Source organism: Podarcis tiliguerta, assembly GCF_965153285.1.
Source record: "Podarcis tiliguerta genome assembly, chromosome: 3".
Lineage (NCBI taxonomy): Eukaryota > Metazoa > Chordata > Lepidosauria > Squamata > Lacertidae > Podarcis > Podarcis tiliguerta.
In genome coordinates this window covers 1,345,708-1,364,245 of record NC_139536.1, presented here as the reverse complement: position 1 = coordinate 1,364,245, position 18,538 = coordinate 1,345,708, and the positions used below count along the sequence as shown (strand labels likewise).

The 18,538-nt window shown below is 48.7% G+C and overlaps 1 protein-coding gene across 3 annotated transcripts in view; it reads left to right on the top strand.

The window, feature by feature from the left end:
• SELENOI (selenoprotein I) overlaps window positions 1–18,538 on the top strand; it is a 97,257-nt gene that overhangs the window by 29,502 nt on the left and 49,217 nt on the right. For all 3 annotated transcript variants that reach the window (XM_083432694.1, XM_083432696.1, XM_083432695.1), the window contains exons 2-8: window positions 2,800–2,868; window positions 3,260–3,368; window positions 5,244–5,318; window positions 6,026–6,288; window positions 12,839–12,947; window positions 15,491–15,539; window positions 16,883–17,063. In XM_083432694.1, the coding sequence (XP_083288820.1) occupies window positions 2,800–2,868; window positions 3,260–3,368; window positions 5,244–5,318; window positions 6,026–6,288; window positions 12,839–12,947; window positions 15,491–15,539; window positions 16,883–17,063 (855 nt within the window). The remainder of the gene's footprint in view (window positions 1–2,799; window positions 2,869–3,259; window positions 3,369–5,243; window positions 5,319–6,025; window positions 6,289–12,838; window positions 12,948–15,490; window positions 15,540–16,882; window positions 17,064–18,538) is intronic.

Below are 18,538 nucleotides of genomic sequence, written 5' to 3'. Positions count from 1 at the left end.
AACAGCGGCTGCAGCAGGCTCCGTGCAGGCCAGATCGGCTGGTTCTCACCAGCCCCAATAATAATAATAAAAAATAATAATAATAATAATAATTTATTATTTATACCCCCCCCCCAACTGGCCGGGCCTTCCCAGCCACTCTGCAGTGGACTTTCAGCAGATAGGAGAAGCTGCTGGTCTCCTATTCACCAAGAGACCAGTAGCAGCATCTTGGGCTGGTCACCCAGCCCCAACTGCCTCACAGGGTTGTCGTGCGGCTTAAATGAAGGGAGAACCCTGTAATCTGCTTTTAGCTCCGTGGAGAAAAAGGTGGACTATAAATAAATAAAGTTAGTAAGTAATAACCAACAAAATAAATTCCCAAGCGCCAAGTTTGCTGGTGGTGCTGAATACCTGGGTATACAAACAGCTTTAAGGCCCTAACCCAGCCTTTGCCAACCTGCTGTTGATGGCAACTTTCCTGCTATTGGGGCCTGATGGGAGTTGTAGGCAAAAACAGCCGGTTGGCAAAGGAGGTCCTCGCCCCTCCTTCCTTTACCTGCAGAAAAGAATGGATTTCGGAAGAGAGCTTTGCTCATCTGGAGGTATGAAGGCAACGAGAGTAAAACTTTTGGCTTTGCAGACGGGATGCTAAATGTTTGACAGGTTGCCTTCTGGTGTTCTGGTGCTGCTTGTCTGCCACAGCTCCAGGCGCAATGTTTGCAGCCCTTCCTGCAGGGCCAAAATACTGGGTTTACTACAGTGCTGGCAAAGCACTCGGCTTGAGGGATCTCTTCCACTGACTCCAAATGCTCAGGAGCAGCCTTTCCCGACTTCCGCAAGAAGGATAGAGATAATGGGATTTGAACAAATCTGCCAAGTACCCCCCTGCCATTAACTGAAATCTCATTACCTCCTAAATCGCTTGGTAGTTCCGTCCTTGGAGACGGAACGGAGCTGGTGAATCAGGTGCCAGGGAGGCTGGCCGGACGCCACTCCGGAGACCCAGCAGCATAGCAAGGCATCACTCGCCCTGCCGGCCTGAAGCAGGCGGCTGTTGCACAACAAAACTGACCTTCTGACTGACGTTTGCCATTTATCAAGCGCTTCTGGGGCATGACATGACGTTAGAGAGGGAGGGCGGTTGGAAGCAGAGAGAGAAAGAAGCTCCATCATCTGGAATAATTACTCGGGTGGGATTATTGCAGCACCTTGGTGTGTTTGTTGTTGTTTGGTCGTTTAGTTGTGTCTGACTCTTCGTGACCCCCTGGACCAGAGCACACCAGGCCCTCCTGTCTTCCACTGCCTCCCGCAGTTTGGTAGCTTCGAGAACACTGTCCCAGCATCTCATCCTCCGTTGTCCCCTTCTCCTTGTGCCCTCCATCTTCTCCAACATCAGGGTCTTTTCCAGGGAGTCTTCTCTTCTCCTGAGTGGCCAAAGTCTTGGAGCCTCAGCTTCAGGATCTGTCCTTCCAGTGAGCACTCAGGGCTGATTTCCTTCAGAATGGAGAGGTTGGATCTTCTTGCAGTCCATGGGACTCTCAAGAGTCTCCTCCAGCACCAGAATTCAAAAGCATCCATTCTTCGGTGATCAGCCTTCTTTTTGGTCCAGCTCTCAGTTGGTGTGTTTAGTTGTGCAGTTGTATGTGGCTGAGCTTCTGGCCTGTGGACGCAGGTTGAGCCAGAACTCTCCCAAAAGCAACCTCTGCCAAGCTGTTGGGCACATGCCCTTGGCACCCTGAACCACCACAATGGAAGAATTGTCCTCCCATGTTTTATCCCAGCTTTCTCTAACCTGGTGCCCTCCCGTTCTTTTGGAATACGGCTCCCATCAGCTCCAACCAGCTTGGCTGTGTTGGCCTGGGCTGTTGGGAGTTGTCGCTTGAGAGCACCAGGTTGGGAAAGCTGGTGTTTGGTGTGCATTTCTCACTATAAGAACATAAGAGCCTGTTGGGTCAGACCAGTTCCCTAAGAGTGGGGAGTCTGCCACCGTAATGCTTGCTTTCCCCAGTACGTTTTGGGGACAGCCTGATCCCTGCATAAATCCAAGAGTGCCTTGTTAGACAGCCTGTTCCCTCCAGCTGCATCCTGCCTTGAAACTCAGACCAGGAGCAGACATGGCATTGGCACCTACCGTGTTTTCCCTCTGTCCCACCCCTTGCTTTGCTCACCATCTAGCCCAGTGGCTCCCAAAATGGGGCCATATCACCCACCCATCTCTTGGGGGGGGACAGTGGGATTACCTGGGGTGTGTGCTAAGATGCAGGGAGGGGGGACTGGAGGTGGTAAAGACTATCAGACTTTTAAAACCTGGTGTCACTGCATCAAGTTATTTTTATTATTTATATAATTCCTATTCCACCCTTCGCCTGAGGACCACAGGGCATTTTACAATATAAATAAGAAAGCAAAAAAACAATAACCCTTGCTCTCACAATCTTTGTTCTTTATTAAATTTCATCCATTTTGTTGAATTAATTAAATAGCTTCAATTGGATTTCAAATAAGTGTGCAGATAATTGTTCCTGGATGGGTTTTCATCGGGTTATTGCCTTCCTCAGGGAGCTGTGCAAACCCCTATCCTGAATAAGACCCCCTATAGAACAGGGTGCACTGGGGATGAGTTTGGTTGCTCAGAAACGTTCGGAAACTGCTGCTCCAGCCTGATTGTTCTGGAGAACCTTTGTGCCATTTTGGTTAGCCTGATAAATACACATTCAGGTATTTCTCCGTAGCTCTTGCTGGTGGACTTTCTAGAGAATCTTGCTGTGCTAGAAAATCTCCAGCCTAACCTCTCTCTCCTCTCTGTTTCCTTCACAGTACAGTGCTGTGGACAACAACCCCCTCTCCCTGTACATCATGCATCCCTTCTGGAACACGGTGGTCAAGGTGAGTTGGCCCTCTTGCCTCCCTCCATGCCCTGTCGAGTGCGCTTTCTGTGCTTGAAGTCGACCTGTTGGCATCCCTGTCGGTGGAGAAGTTGCCAGTCCCCTTTCTGGCTGGCGTGGCCTCTTGCCTGTTCTGGTCTGTGACTCATTCAGGAGCTCCTTCTCCTCCTCTTTGAGGGGGCTTAATTGCCCGGAGATGCACAAGCTGCACTCATGGCCTGGGCTCCTTTTTGTGTTGCCGCACGAAGGATAAGCAAGACAGACGAACGTCACCCTAACTCTCAAGGAGAGTCTCTTTCTCCCCCTGCTTAAACGTCACAGGGGGGCTCGACTGTACATGGCTGATCAATTAATGTGAGTTTTCTGCATGTGTTTTTGCTGCTTTCTCACAGATTTTCCCCATGTGGCTGGCCCCAAACTTGATAACGTTCAGTGGCTTCCTGCTCCTTGTCTTCAACTTCTTCCTCATGGCATACTGTGACCCTGACTTTTATGCATCTGGTAAGACAGTTTTTCTTTAAACAGGAACAGCAAAAGCTGTATACACATTTACAGGCATGAAAGTGATATGAGCTGAGATGGTGCATGTTCTTCACTCTGTCTCTGCGCATTGATGGCATCTTTACTTCCTTATGTCTACGGTGACACACTCAAACGTCAGTTCTGGACTGCCAGGAGGGGGGGGGATGGCCCACAACTGTCTCATCACCCCACACATCTAAAGGGGAGCAGAGTACTGTGCGTGGCTAAAGGCAGCCAAGGGACGCAGGTGGCGCTGTGGGTTAAACCACAGAGCCTAGGACTGGTTCGCCAGAAGTGGCTTAGTCATGCTGGCCACGTGACCAGGAAGCTGTATGCCGCAAGAAAGCGAGATGAGTGCCTAGGGAATTGCCTTCCAGCCTTGGAAACCTGACAGCTGGGAGAAGGCGTTGGTGGCAAACCTCTTTACGACCTGGGTGATAAGCTCCAGGACTCTGCCCTTGGCTGAAATGAGCAGGGAGTTGTCAGTTTGCAGAGGTGATGATCACCACTTATCTGATGGCCTTGATCTCTCTGTCAAAATCCTACCAGGAGTGTTGTGGTCCTGTACTGGGCCTCCCCTATCCTTCCTGGAAGTGTCACCTGTTCTTTGGCCTCTGAGCATCATTGGTCATCCCACAAGTTGGTGAGGCTTGATTGACAACAACGACCTGCTAGAGATTCATCGAGTGCCTTCTGTTTCAGCATTTAAACCCCTGCCCCAAACTTAACTGCCAGGCCGAGGCGGGCAATTAAGAAGACATCCTTCGGCAGTGGTTAATTGGCGTCTGTTTTAAACCTCTCATTGCAAGGTGTTAATGGTTTTATTGCTGCAAACTGCTTTGATATATTATTTTCTGTTCTACAACGGGATACAAATATTATTATAAATAAATAAAACAAATATAAGTTCCCATCTCCTGCCGGCTGCTCCTGTTGTTGTTGCTGCTGCTGCTGCTTGTGTGCCCTCCTCCTTGTCATCCTTCACAGGGACATCTTGGCAAATTGTCCCAATAAATTGTCCTGGATAGTCCTTGCAGCATCTCTCTGGCATGTTTCCAGTTAATCCGTTTATTGGCCTGACCTTCCTTTCCAATTCATCTTCAGGGCGGGGATCATGCCCCTCCCTGTATGTCCTATGCCAGGGGTCAGCAAACTTCTTCAGCAGGGGGCTGGTCCACTGTCCCTCAGACCTTGTGGGGGGCCGGACTATATTTTGACGGGGAAATGAATGAATTCCTATGCCCTACAAATAACCCAGAGATGCATTTTAAATAAAAGGACACATTCTACTCATGTAAAAACACGCTGATTCCCGGACTGTCCGCAGGCCAGATTGAGAAGGTGATTGAGCCGGATCCGGCCCCTGGGCCTTAGTTTGCCTAACCATGTCCTATGCAACACCTGTCATGCTGGTGTTGAGTTTTAGCAGTCGTGTTTCTGGGGAAGGTAGGAAATCCAAGGCGGAGAAGCAATGTAGTGAAATTCTCAGTCCCTCTGTTCCTCTGTGTTTCTGAACTGAGAGGACACAGTGCAGATAGTATGGATCCCACAGGTAAATGGTCTAGATCAAGGTTCCCTGAACTTGGGTCTCCAGCTGGTTTTGGACTATGATCCCCATCATCCCTAGCTAGCAGGACCCAGTGGTCAGCGTTGATGGGAATTGTAGTCCAAAAACAGCTGGAGACCCTGCTGAAAAAGTTGGCTGACCCCTGCGGGCCTGGGTCTTATGATGAAGGGCAGCATACAAATATAATATCTAATAATAACAGTAATGGTTATAATAACAGTAATGATTGTGCAGCAAACATGTCCCTAGAGGTTGTGTTGACGCTCAGAATGGTTTTCTTTCCACAGCACCCGATCAGCAGCACGTTCCGAACAAAGTGTGGGTCATGGTGGGACTCCTCAATTTCATGGCTTACACGCTAGGTAAAAGCTGCTTCTTTACTGTTTCTTTGTGTCTGTGTAAGAGGCGGTAGAAGGGGATATTTGCAACAGTCGTAGGGGCCAAACAACTTACATGCTTTTAAAAAAAAAAATCCCTTTATATTTCCCCCAGAGGAACCCCCCCCCCCCAAGAAAAATCATTATGAAAACCTGCATCCATGAACACTGCACCTTACAACAGCGTATATGTGTATTAAATATATTCTTATTAACCGATCCACAAGCTGCTATAAATCTTTGGGACTAGGCTTTGGTTTTCTGGAGTGCTTGTGAATGAAAGAAATGCCCACCGTCCTCCAACAAAGGTCTCTTTGTGCTTTGTTCCCCTTGCCCGTCTCAATTTGTGGGTCAGTTTCTCCGTAAGGGCATCATGCCACCCTCTCTTGTACCAAGCGTTCGCGTTCACGCCTCCTAAGCCCTCCCAGAACATGGCTGTAAGAGAAATCCCGTTAGCGGTTTATCCACGGAGTCCTGATTCTCTTTAGGAGCACAGGGAGCTTTCTTAAAGGTCTTGCAAGGCAGAAGGCAGCCTACCCCTGATCTATGGCCCTCCGACAAATAAATACAGATTCTTTAACACAAGCTCTGGCTTTTGGGCTTATGCCTCTCCTCCCAGCCAGGCACTGGGACTGCAGGGAGTTGACCCGTGCCTCTGACCCCCCCTCCTTTCCTTATCCCCCCCCCTCTAGATGGCGTGGATGGGAAGCAGGCCCGGCGCACGCAGTCCAGCACCCCTCTGGGAGAGCTCTTTGACCACGGCCTGGACAGCTGGGCCTGCATGTTCTTCGTGGTGACTGTCTACTCCACCTTCGGCCGGGGGCCCAACGGCGTCAGCGTCTTCGTCCTCTACATCCTCCTGTGGGTGGTCCTGTTCTCCTTCATCCTCTCCCACTGGGAGAAGTACAACACGGGGGTTCTCTTCTTGCCCTGGGGGTACGATATCAGCCAGGTGGTAAGTGCGGCGCTTCCTGTTTTTTTGTTAAATAATATTTATTAAATGTTTTATAGTTATAAAAAAACAACAACAATACATACATTCAACAGACAATACATCAACAATACAATACAACAATACAACAAAAAAACCAAAAACATTCAAACACACATCCAAATTTCATATCTATATCTTTCATTTGCTTATTTCCTCAACTTCCTCACACCTCCCTTTTTTGTATTCTACTTCAAATTAGCTGGTTCAACAAATCCTTTCCCTCTTCTTCATTTTTTTGTTCTATAATTTATCCTAACACAATTTAACTTTAAATTTTCCACTTTAAAACACTAACAATTAACGTTCATATAATTCTTAATAACACTTCTGCTAAGACCATGTAATTTCATTCCAATATTCTTCTAACATTCATTAATTTTGCAATATTTCTGTAAATATACTTTAAATTTTTTCCAATCTTCCTCCATCGACTCTTCTCCCTGGTCTCGGATTCTGCAGTGCGGCGCTTCCTGACCTTCCGGTTCCCTCTTCCCACCTTTGCTCTACTTCATTTACAGTGGTGCCTTGGTTCTCAAACTCAATCCGTTCTGGGAATCCGTTCGACTCCCATAACCGTTCGAAAACCAAGGCACGGCTTCCGATTGGCTGCAGGAGCTTCCTGCACTCAATCGGAAGCCATGCCGGACATTCGGCTTCCGGAAAATGTTAGAAAACCAGAACAGTCACTATTTGCGGTGTTCAGGAGCCAAAACATACGAGTACCAAGGCGTTTGAGAACCAAGGTACGACTGTATAGGCTGCCTTTTCCTCCCAAGGAAGTCAAGATTGTGTGCATAGCTCTCCTGCTTTTGCTTTGGGGGTTTTTAGGTTTCAGAAAGTTTACAAATTTGAAACGTATTTTCCCAAATCATGTTCGTTTCAGATTTGACTTCCCCTCCACCACCTCCATGGTTTCTAAAATTTCTGCATATTATGGTTATTCTGTGTCCTAACTTCTCCACAATATTCTCCAACAAATATTTTGCCAATGTTTTTCATTCAAATCCTACCTGTGTTTTTACATGTTTACAGTCAGGCTTTAAATATTCAACAAAAGGTTTCCAGTCCTCCTTATAGCCTGCCTCTTCTAGCTTGCCTGCTCCCCCTTTTACCCCACAAGAACTCTGTGAGTTATAGTTTGGATGAGAGGCAGCAATTGGCCCCCAGAGTCACACCCAGTGGGAGGTTTTGAACCCAGGTCCTAGTCCAGCACTACACTGCAGTGGCTGCCTATCGCCTGTACCTGCATGTGGATTTGCTTTTATTGGTTTGTTTTTCATGTTTTATTTTGACAATTGAGTATTTTTTATTTAATTTTTTTGTGTTGTGAAGCCCATTGTGGGGAAAGGGGCTCGTTTGAGAGGCAGAGGGTGGGAAAGAAACACTTAGTTGCTTGAAATCAAGCGCCAGGAATAAACCTCTGGCCTGGCTTGCAGGGCTGTGTACTTATTTCGCCTCCAAGGATGCCTTTCTGCAGTCAGAGTAGGTGTAGTGGGGTGGAGTGTTTTTCACAGCGGCACAGAACGCCTCCTCTTAAGGAGGGTTGCCTTGGGCTAGTCAGTGTGACAACTGAATTTCACTGCTGGGAAAGACTAACGATCTGCCCCGGGCCAGCTTGAGCAAGCCATGCCTGGAAATGGCAGACTGTTCCCCTCCAAAGATTACAAAACGGTCTTGGAAATCTTTGGGACTCCCTGCCTGTTGAGGCCAAGCAGGCACCCTCACTGTATTATTTCCGGCACCTGCTAAAAACATTCTTGTTTAGACAAGCCTGCCCAGATGCTTAGAAAACTGATGTGGATTTTAACCAGGTTTTAGTATTTTAACTTTTTGTATGTTTTAATATGCTTCCCTTTGATTTCCTTCTTTTATCTTTTTGTAAACCACATTGAGGTTTTTTTGTTTGTTTTGCTTGCAACCAAGCGGTGTATAAATTTTTATGAAATAAATGAAAACAAAACAAGTTACAGCGGAGGAGTGCAAGAAGGTCTCTTGCAAGGAATTGCAGTGTTGAGTCAGATGTGTTGCGCTAGGAGGGACCGAACTGCAAAACAATAGGGCTGCAACATTTTATGGGGCAATTGATTTCCCAACAATTTGCATCAGTATTTTATCTGTGCCAGTGATAAGCCAGGCAGCTGAGGATAGGAAGCCAATTTCAAAAGCTGCCATGCAAGAGGCAACATCTTGGAAGAGGCTGTTCTGTCTTACATCCACCGCAACACAGCAGTCGCTTCTCAGATGGTGCCTGCTGTGACTTCTGAGGTTTCCCCCCCTTCCTTCCTGCTGCTCCACATTTTAATAGATGAATCTGTCAGCCAAAGCAGTCAACATTCATCGACTAAGATCTGCAGAGTCCTCTCTGACTTAATTACTTGGCTGACGTCATTGCCTTGCAGTGAGGAGGAAGGGGGTCATGCGTTCTGCCAGCCACCAGCATCTCGCTCAGCTGTGCTCACAAGAAGAAATTGCTCGATCAGATCAGTGGCCCATCTAGTCCAGCTTCCTGTTCTCACAGTGGTTGACCAGATAATAATCATAAATTTTCTTTCTACTCCGCCCTCCCCGGCCAGAGCTGGGCTCAGGGCGGCTAACACCAATCAAATAAAATCACAGTAAAAACATAATAGGGGGGGGAAAGAGGGAGGAAAGAAAACCAATATAAAATACAGGTTAAAATGCAATTTAAAATGCAGCCTCCTTTTAAAATAGCTGATAAATCAAGACCATAAAGGGAGGGCAACTTAAGGGTCAGACCGAGTCCAGACCAAAGGCCAGGCGGAACAGCTCCGTCTTGCAGGCCCTGTAGAAAGATGTCAAGTCCCGCAGGGCCCTGGTCTCTTGTGACAGAGCATTCCACCACATCGGGGCCAGTGCCGAAAAGGCCCCGGCCCTAGTTGAAACCAATCTAACCTCCTTGAGGCTCGGGACCACAAAAGTGTTGTTATTTGTGGACCTTAAGGTCCTCCGCGGGGCATACCAGGAGAGGCGGTCCCATAAGTATGAGGGTCCCAGGTCGTATAGGGCTTTAAAGGTGAAAACCAGCACCTTAAACCTGACCCTGTACTCCACCGGGAACCAGTGCAGTTGGTAAAGCACTGGATGAAAGTGATCCCGCGGCGAGGACCCCGTAAGGTGGCATTCTGCACCTGCTGGAGTTTCCGGGTCAGCTTCAAGATGCCTGTGGGAAACCACTGAGCATGAGAGCCCTGACTGTGGAGGAGTCAGAGCAGAGTCATCCTGGCTATTCTCCCTTGCTAACCGCCTTCACGGGTTTGTGCAGTCCTCTTTGGACCATCGCTGCCTCCCGTGATCATCTGCAAGTGTGCAGCTTCTGCCTTCTCTCCCTCTTGGCAGGAAAAATACCTCTGGGCAATCATTTCCCTGCTGTCCTTCCCCTCCCCTCCCCAGCCCACAGCCATGGATCGCTTTCTGAACAGCCGCTCACCACGCTGGAGCCTTGGAAGGGCCCTTTGCCCCCGGATGTTTACAGCCAGTCGGAGAGGTTTTGTTGACTTGGACTTGGCTGAGCAGAGACCTCTGTGCGATGCTGTCCCGTAAATTGCACTGGGGGGAAAAGGGGGGGGGGGTTGTACCTGCATTGGTCAATAGATTTTGCAGGTGGGAACGTAAGACTCTTGGGGCAAATTTCATTCCTGAGCCAAAAGGGAAGAAGCAGCTTGACGTGTCCCTCTTCCTGTCCACCTTTGGTTGTGTGTTTTTCGAGACAGTTAAATTATCCTCCAACAAGAGGGAAGGATGGCCTCCAACGTGGATGGTTTTAAAAGAGGATGAGGCCAATTCATGGAGGAGGAGAGGGCTATTGATGGTTCTGTTCCTGGGAACTGCAAAAGTTGTTGTTGTTGTTGTTGTTGTTGTTTATACCCGCCCATCTGGCTGGGCTTCCCCAGCCACTCTGGGCGGCTTCCAACAAAATATTAAAATACTGTAATACATCAAACAGTAAAAGCTTCCCTAAACAGGGCTGCCTTCAGATGTCTTCTAAAAGTCTGGTAGTTGTTCTCTTTGACATCTGGTGGGAGGGCGTTCCACAGGGCAGGTGCCACTACCGAAAAGGCCCTCTGCCTGGTTCCCTGTAGCTTTGCTTCTCACAATGAGGGAACCGCCAGAAGGCCCTCAGCGCTAGACCTCAGCGTCTGGGCAGAACGATGGGGGTGGAGATGCTCCTTCAGGAATACTGGAAGGAGAGAGTGTTGCTGTGGTGCCCTGGTCCTGTTTGCAGATAGATTTCCCTTTGGAGCAGGCACAGGCAAATCTGGCCCTCCAGATATTTTGAGACTACAACTCCCATCATCCCTGAGCCTGTCCGCTAGGAATGATGGGAGTTGTGGTCCCAAAACATCTGGGGGGCCGAGTTTGCCTATGCCTGCTTTGGAGCATCTCATTGGCCCCTGTGAGAAGAGGATTCTGGACCAGATGGGCCTATTTGGGCCTGATCCAACAAAACTCTCCTTATGTTCTTAAGACTCGTGTGAATTAAGATCCCTCCCTCTCTCATGGGAGTTACCATATTTTTCCGTCTATAAGAAGCCCCCATCTATAAGATTTGGGAGGACTCAGATTTAAGAAAATGGGGGGGGGGGAGATGCATCCGTGTATAAGACGCCCCCTATTTTTTGACATTATTTTTTAGGAGGGAAAACCTAGTCTTATACACGGAAAAATACGGTAACTTTCACAGGCTGTGCAAATTGCCCGTGGGAGTTAGCTCCCGCAGAGCGCTAATACTTTGGACTCAAATCCCTGTCTAAGCAGAGAGGCATTGACGCCTTCCTTAGAGGTTTTTAAGCAGAGTTTGGAGGGCCACCTGTCAGGGATGCTTTGCTTGCATTGCAGGGGGTTGGACTAGATGACCCTCGGGATCCCTTCCAGCTCTATGATCTCTTCCTTCAAAAAGCTCAGGACCAATATTTTTTTTTAAAAAAAAAATAATATTTATTAAATTTTCCATTTTAACATTCCAATCAAATTACATCATATATTCTGACTTATACAAATTATTCAATAATTAAACAATCCAAATAATATGCCAGATTTTTCGGGGAGACTTCACCATGCTCTGAGGTCTCATACTTCTAAGTATGCTCATAAGTCATTCTGATGTTAATCCTCATTTTCCCCAGCCTCTGATTTCTTCCGACAAGCGAGATAAATCAAACAGTATGTTTCTCTGTGGTTTTATGTCCAGGATTCCCCTATATAGGTTCGCAGCGTCTCTTCACAGGCTGGTATTTCTGCCAAATCAGTCCAAGAATCCTCTCATTACATGCGGATGCCCAGTCCATTCCGTCCAGATAAAATCCAATCAAGGCATCCGCCCCATAATTTCCCCAAACCAGTTGTCATTCAAACGTTAGCCATTCCAGGGAAGGGTTTTAGTTAAAAATACAAAAATAGACTATTGAAGACTCACCACCCCCGCTCAGTACCATTATACGTGGTTTTTATCTGCCCCTCCCATGAGGTCAGGGATGCAGGTGGCACTGTGGGTTAAACCACAGAGCCTAGGACTTGCCAATCAGAAGGTCGGCGGTTCGAATCCCCGCAACAGGGTGAGCTCCCGTTGCTTGACCCGTACTGAGGCCAACCTAGCAGTTCGAAAGCACGTCAGAGTGCAAGTAGATAAATAGGTACCTCTCTGGCAGAAGGTAAACGGCGTTTCTGTGCACTGCTCTGGTTCGGCAGAAGCGGCTTAGTCCTGCTGGCCACATGACCCGGAAGCTGTACATCGGCTACCTCGGCCAATAAAGCGAGATGAGCGCCGCAACCCCAGAGTCGGCCACGACTGGACCTAATGGTCAGGGGTCCCTTTATCTTTACCTTTACCCATGAGGTCGCCAGAGAGTGGGCTTTGTGACTGAGCAGAGATTTGAATCCTAGTTTCCTGCCCTGCTTTCTCCCTTGGAAGTTTGGTGGTGGAAAGTGGGCTGAATCAGGTTACAAACAACCTCTTACCAAAAGCAAAAACTCGAAGGAGTGGTTGGCTGGTTCCCAGCACCTTTATAAATACGTGTGTATCTGTCTGCCTGTTCAGGCACCACTTCACGTTGTGTTGCCGGTCTTTGCAAGAGCAAACCTGTGATACAGACCAGTACAATCCCCGTCTTCCAGCTGAGGCTGCGGGTGAGACTCCCAGCCGTGGCAAAGCTGACACCCTCAAGATTTTCCAGGCTTCAGCTCCCACCAGGCCCAGCTGCCACATCCCTGGGGGAGATTCAAGCTGTGCAGGTTTTGGGGTCCGCTGTTTGCAGCCAGCAGTTGCCCCTGGGAATGCATTTGTAGGGACAGGGTAGGATGGAGAGGGGGAAATGGCTCTGCGCGGACTGTTTTTCCACCCCAGGGGCATAAGCCCAGGCTCCTTTGGGCGATGTCATAACGTAGCTAAGAGCTTTCTGATCGCTAAGCCATTCTATCCAAACACCAGCTGGCCAGATGAGTCTTTCCAGATGCTGCAATTCTGCCTCTCTCTCTCTCTCTGATTACTTTTCAGACCATTTCCATCGTGTACATTGTGACGTCTATTGTGGGCGTGGAGGCCTGGTACAACCCTTTCCTCTTCAATTTCTTGTACAGAGACCTATTCACTGCAATGATCTTTGGTAAGGAGCTTCCTCTGAAAGCCTGTATTTTAAAATTTCCTAATATCATACGGTGCCATAATCCCATGTTCGCCTTTCTGTGTTTTATTTTGTTTGCCAAGTGCTTCCCCCAACCCTTTCTTTGGAGTACACAAACTGGGTCACAATTGAGAAACTGCTTGCTCCAGAATTTTAGACCCTATTTAAGATCAATGAGGTATTCTGGTCTTGTGGATAGTGGCAAGATTTCATTGAGGTCGGTCTGGGGCAAATTTGTTGTATAATTACAATGTTAGTAAAATACCTGCCTAGCTTTTTATTTGCTATTTGTTTTTTCTTGGTCTTTCATCTTAAGGTCCTGGGTACCATTGAGTGTGTATTGCAGGGGTTGGACTAGGTCAGGCATCCCCAAACTCAGCCCTCCAGCTGTTTTAGGACTACAACTCCCATCATTCCTAGCTAACAGGACCAGTGGTCAGGGATGGTGGGAATTGTAGTCCCAAAACTGCTGGAGGGCCGCGTTTGGGGATGCCTGGACTAGATGACCCACGGGGTTTTCTTCCAACTCTGATTCCTATAAGCTAAAATGCAAAATAATGAATAAACCACAAAGCATAAAATGATGAAGATTTTATTTGTATCCCGCACATCTGACTGGGTTGGCCCAACCACTCTAGGCTGCTTCCAACAAATTATAAAACCACAGTAAAGCATCAAACATCAAAAAACTTCCCAATACAGGGCTGCTTTCAGATGTCTTTTAAAAGTAGTGTAGTTCTTTATCTCCTTGACATCTGAAGGGAGGGCTTTCCACAGGGTGGGTGTCAGCACCGAGAAGGCCCTCTGCCTGGTTCCCTGTAACGACTTCTCGCAGTGAGGGAACTGCCAGAAGACCCTCAGAGCTGGATCTCAGTGTCCGGGCAGAATGATGGGGGTGGAGACGCTCCTTCAGGTCTACTGGGCCGAGGCTGTTTAGGGCTTTAAAGGTCAGCACCAACACTTTGAATTGTGCTCGAAAATGTACTGGGAGCCAATGAAAATTCTTTAGGACCAGTGTTATATGGTCCCAGCAGCCGCTCCCAGTCACCAGTCTAGCTGCTGCATTCTGCTATTAGTTGTAGCTTCCAAGTCCCCTTCAAAGGTAGAACACTGATAAAAGCATTCAACAGATACATTTACAGGGTGGGAAGCTAAAAATCCACACTTCACCTGTGGAGGCCAGAGTTAAGACTAGTATGATGGCAGTATCTGGCGAAATGTGCAAAGCGTCAGGCCCAGGCAAACCTCTCTAGGGAGGGACGTTGCACAGTTCAGGAGCCACAGGAGAGAAGGCTCTGTCAGAGAAAGCAGCTGCCCCAGAGATTCCCTAGGGCAGTGGCAGGGATTTCTCCTCTGATCTCAGTATCCAAACTGGTACACATGGGAGCGGCTTCAGAAATGTGTGGCCCAGGATCATTCAGGCTGTAATACGTTGACATTACCATGACCGGGTCTGAAGCCAGACAGATATTCTCCAGATACAGCTGGGTGGGGCAGGTGGCAGCGGGAGTCTAAAACATCTGGACTGCACCAGGTTGTCTGGGTTGCCAAACCCTGTTGCATCACTATCTTCCCTCTCCCCTGCTCTCCAGTTTTGGCAGGTCAGTGGAACCACCCACCTGTCAATCAGCTGATATGATTATAGTGTCAGATGAGGTCCCTCCCACCCATCAAAGTTGGCCCCTGGTGGAGTGAAGGGAGATAAATAACTGCCCTGCCGGGCCAAAAAAGTCCTCCATCCCTGGGGTGGAGGATGCTGGGGTAGACAAAGGCCTTTTGCACTGAACAGGCAGAGCTCTTATTAACGTCTCTCCTCCTGGCCCTCTTTGCTGACCTCAGGAATCCACAGTATTTCTAAGTCGTTGCACTGATTCAGCTTTTGGGGGGTTTGCTGTATTGATGTTTAAAACAATGGAACCCAAATAGTCACAATGTGCAATACAGTGGAACCTCGGAAGTCAAACATAATCCTTTCCAGAAAGACGTTCGACTTCCAAAATCCAAAATTCCGAGGCGCGGCTTCCGGTTGGCTGACAGCTAGGCTTTTTTGCAGCTCGGAAGCTGCGTCGGATGTTCAGGTTCCAAGGAACATTTGAAAACCAGAGCACACACTTCTGGGATTTCGATGTTCAGGAGCCGAAACATTCGAGAATGGAGCGGTTTGAGAACCGAGGTTCCGCTGTATTTATTTTTATAGCCTGCCTTTTGGTCCTCAAGACAACTCACCTCTGCACACTTCCCATTAAAGCAGTATTAACAGAACAGAACGAAGCAAATGCATTCTTCCATGAATGATAGAAATGACCAGCACTGTAGGGTGGGCAGCTGTTGAACCAGCCCAGCAAAAGCTTCCTTTTTCACCAGCAGCTGCTCCCCCCTTTTCGGAGACACTCACATTCCCCTGCCTCAAGTTGCTGCTACAAATCCAAGTGAGGGTTGTGGAACAGGCTTTGCTGTGTGGCGGCGTCTGTCTTTGTGTGAAGGGAAACGCATGTCATAACCCGGCCCTCCTCTCTCTCCCTTAGGTTGCGCGGTGACTGTGACCCTCCCCATGAGCCTGCTGAACTACTACAAGTAAGTCCTGTCTGAGGTCGGTTGTCAGTGCCCCATGGGGTTGGCTGCCCCAGTTCTGCTGGGGTGTCAGCGCCACTCAGTGTCTCCCCAGTAGGGGAGAGTTTTGAGAAAGCAAAATGGGCACAAGTGATGCCAGGGGCAAGCCTTTGCTTTTGAGACTATGGAGCAGAGAGATTGGCTGGGCCCTCTCTCTCAACCAGCTGGGCCAGGCCTCTTGGGCAAAGCCAGGCCTCCTGTATGTATTTCATTTTATTTATTTTGAGGATTTTGCGCCCCGCTTTTCAGCCAGGAAGGCTCCCATAGTGGCTTAAAGGTAAAGGGACTCCTGACCATTGGGTCCAGTCGTGGCTGACTCTGGGGTTGCGGCGCTCATCTCGCTTTACTGGCCGAGGGAGCTGGCGTACAGCTTCCGGGTCATGTGGCCAGCATGACTAAGCTGCTTCTGGCGAACCAGAGCAGCGCACGGAAACGCCGTTTACCTTCCCGCCAGAGCGGTACCTATTTATCTACTTGCACTTTCGAACTGCTAGGTTGGCAGGAGCAGGGACAGAGCAACGGGAGCTCACCCTGTTGCGGGGATTCGAACCACCGACCTTCTGATCGGCAAGCCCTAGGCTCTGGGGTTTAACCCACAGCGCTACCTGCATCCCCCCATAGTGGCTTACATACTATCAAAACGAGACCATCTCACAGATTTATGCTCCCCTCCCAAAAAAACCACGACACACAAGGAGAAAGGGACAGGGAGGGAAGAGGAAAATGAAAACTCAGGCACTGAATTCTAAATAGTTGTTCCTCTAATGACCAGCTGGCCCCAGGTAACCTTTGAGGAGAGAGGAGGCCTGATGGGGCTGGCCTGATCCCGATGGAGGGGGCTCTGCTTCTCAGCCCCAATCTTCCTTTTGCTGGCCTGCAGCCTTGCAGATGAGACCCCTTTGGAAGAACTATATCAGGTTCTGCCTCCTTCAGAGTTAGTCTGATGGTGCTCCCAGCTGCCTTTCAGGACCGCCCCCTTTTGAAAACTTTATTTATTAAAAGAGTTTTATACCGCTGTGTCATTTTAAAAAATCAAAGCGGTACCGTACCAAGTTAAAAACGGGCATCAGTTAACCATTGCGGACGGATGCATTTGTGATTGCCTGACAGAATAGAAAAGTCTTCAGCAGATGTTTAAAAGTTGGCACAGAAGGCTCCTGCTCAGTCTCCAGTGGCAGAGAGTTCCACAGGACTTGGCTGGTGACACTAAAGGGGCTGGGGGTTTTGTTGTCAAATGAGCCTCACCAGCTCTCGACCAGCAAAGCTCCTGCAGCCGACCTCTTGCTGACGCCTCTCCCGCCTTTCAGAGCCTACAGAAGCAACACCCTGAAGCACCACTCCTTCTACGAGGCGATGCTGCCCTTCCTCTCGCCGGTCCTCCTCTTCATCCTCTGCACCATTTGGATCTTCCACTCGCCCACGCAGATCCTGGAGACCCAGCCCCGCCTCTTCTACTTCATGGTCGGCACGGCCTTTGCCAACATTTCCGTAAGTTCCTTCTGCTGCAGAGACGCGTGCGCAGAGGGGCTTGGCGGGGCAGGAGCAAAGGCGCTTTGCCTCGGGGCGAGGAACCCTGGGTGTGGCCCTCCAGCCCTCTTTGTTGGCTTTTTCGCAGTGTAGTAACGCTGCAGAGAGCTTGCTGGGGAGACCATGCATTAGAAAAAGAAGGGACTCAAAATTAACTCAAACAAGGTTTTAATAAGAAAAACAAAAACTCCTTAAACACTAAATACTTTAACAAACAAACACGACCCAACCACCAACCCATCCCCCAGGGTAATGGCAGAGCTAGGTGCTGCTCCTTATATACAGCACAGCCTAATCAATGCAACTCAGCAGCACCTGCTATGCTTCACAGCTGTGAAGCTGGATCTCATTATTTTGCTCTGGCCCTTGCTCTGGCCCCTTAAAGGTATACACAACGGGTGAAACAATGATGAACCTTTAGATTTAAAGAAACAGTTCAACACTCTTTACCCGGCCCTCAGCAATCTCACTTGGCCACACTCCTCTCTCCACAACCCTCCTCCAGGATTCCCCCCCCCCCCCGGCTTCCCCATACGCCCTTGAGCTGTAATCAGTTCCTCCTCCAATGGTGAGATGCGCATGTCGAAACCTCTGGCTTCCATGTGGCTGGACTCTAACCTTCTTGCGCAAGAGTTCACCCAGGAGACTGCTTTGCCCTGCATGTGCCACTGCTAGAGGCAGCACACGAGACCCACAGAGCATTGAGGGCGGCAGCACCTAACCTTAGGAACTCCCTGCCTGTTGATATCAAGCAGCGCCTTCACTGTCCTTTTCATCACCTGCTAAAAATATTATTGTTTAGACAAGCCTACCTGGATGATAGGCAGGTGGATGTGAATTTTCATCTGTTTCAGTATTTTAAGTTGTTTTTTAAAGCGTTGTTGTGTTCCCACCCCCACCCCACCCCTGATTTTACAGTCATACCTCGGGTTAAATATGCTTCAGGTTGAGCATTTTCAGGTTACGCTCCGCGACGACCTGGAAGTAATGGAACATGTTACTTCTGGGTTTCGCCGCATGCGCAGACGCTCAAAATGACGTCACGCGCATGCACAGAAGCAGTGAATTGCGAACCGCGCAGAGGTACCACTGTATTGGTCTATCTGTTTGTAAACCAAACACTTTGAGGTCTGTCCCCCCCCCCCCAAATCAAGCAGTGTCTAATTTTTATGAAATACATAAATAAGAGTCATGTGGTGCAATGGCCCCTGGAAGGCTGTCTGCTGAGGATCATAGGATAATAGAATCATAGAACTGTAGCACTATTTCTGGGTTAGCGGAGTGTGTAACCTGAAGCGTATGTAACCTGTGGTGCATGTAACCTGAGGTACCACTGGGTGCCACAGTTCAAGAAGGACACTGACAAACTGGAACGTGTCCAGAGGAGGGCAACCAAAATGGTCAAAGTCCTAGAAACGATGCCTTATGAGGAACGG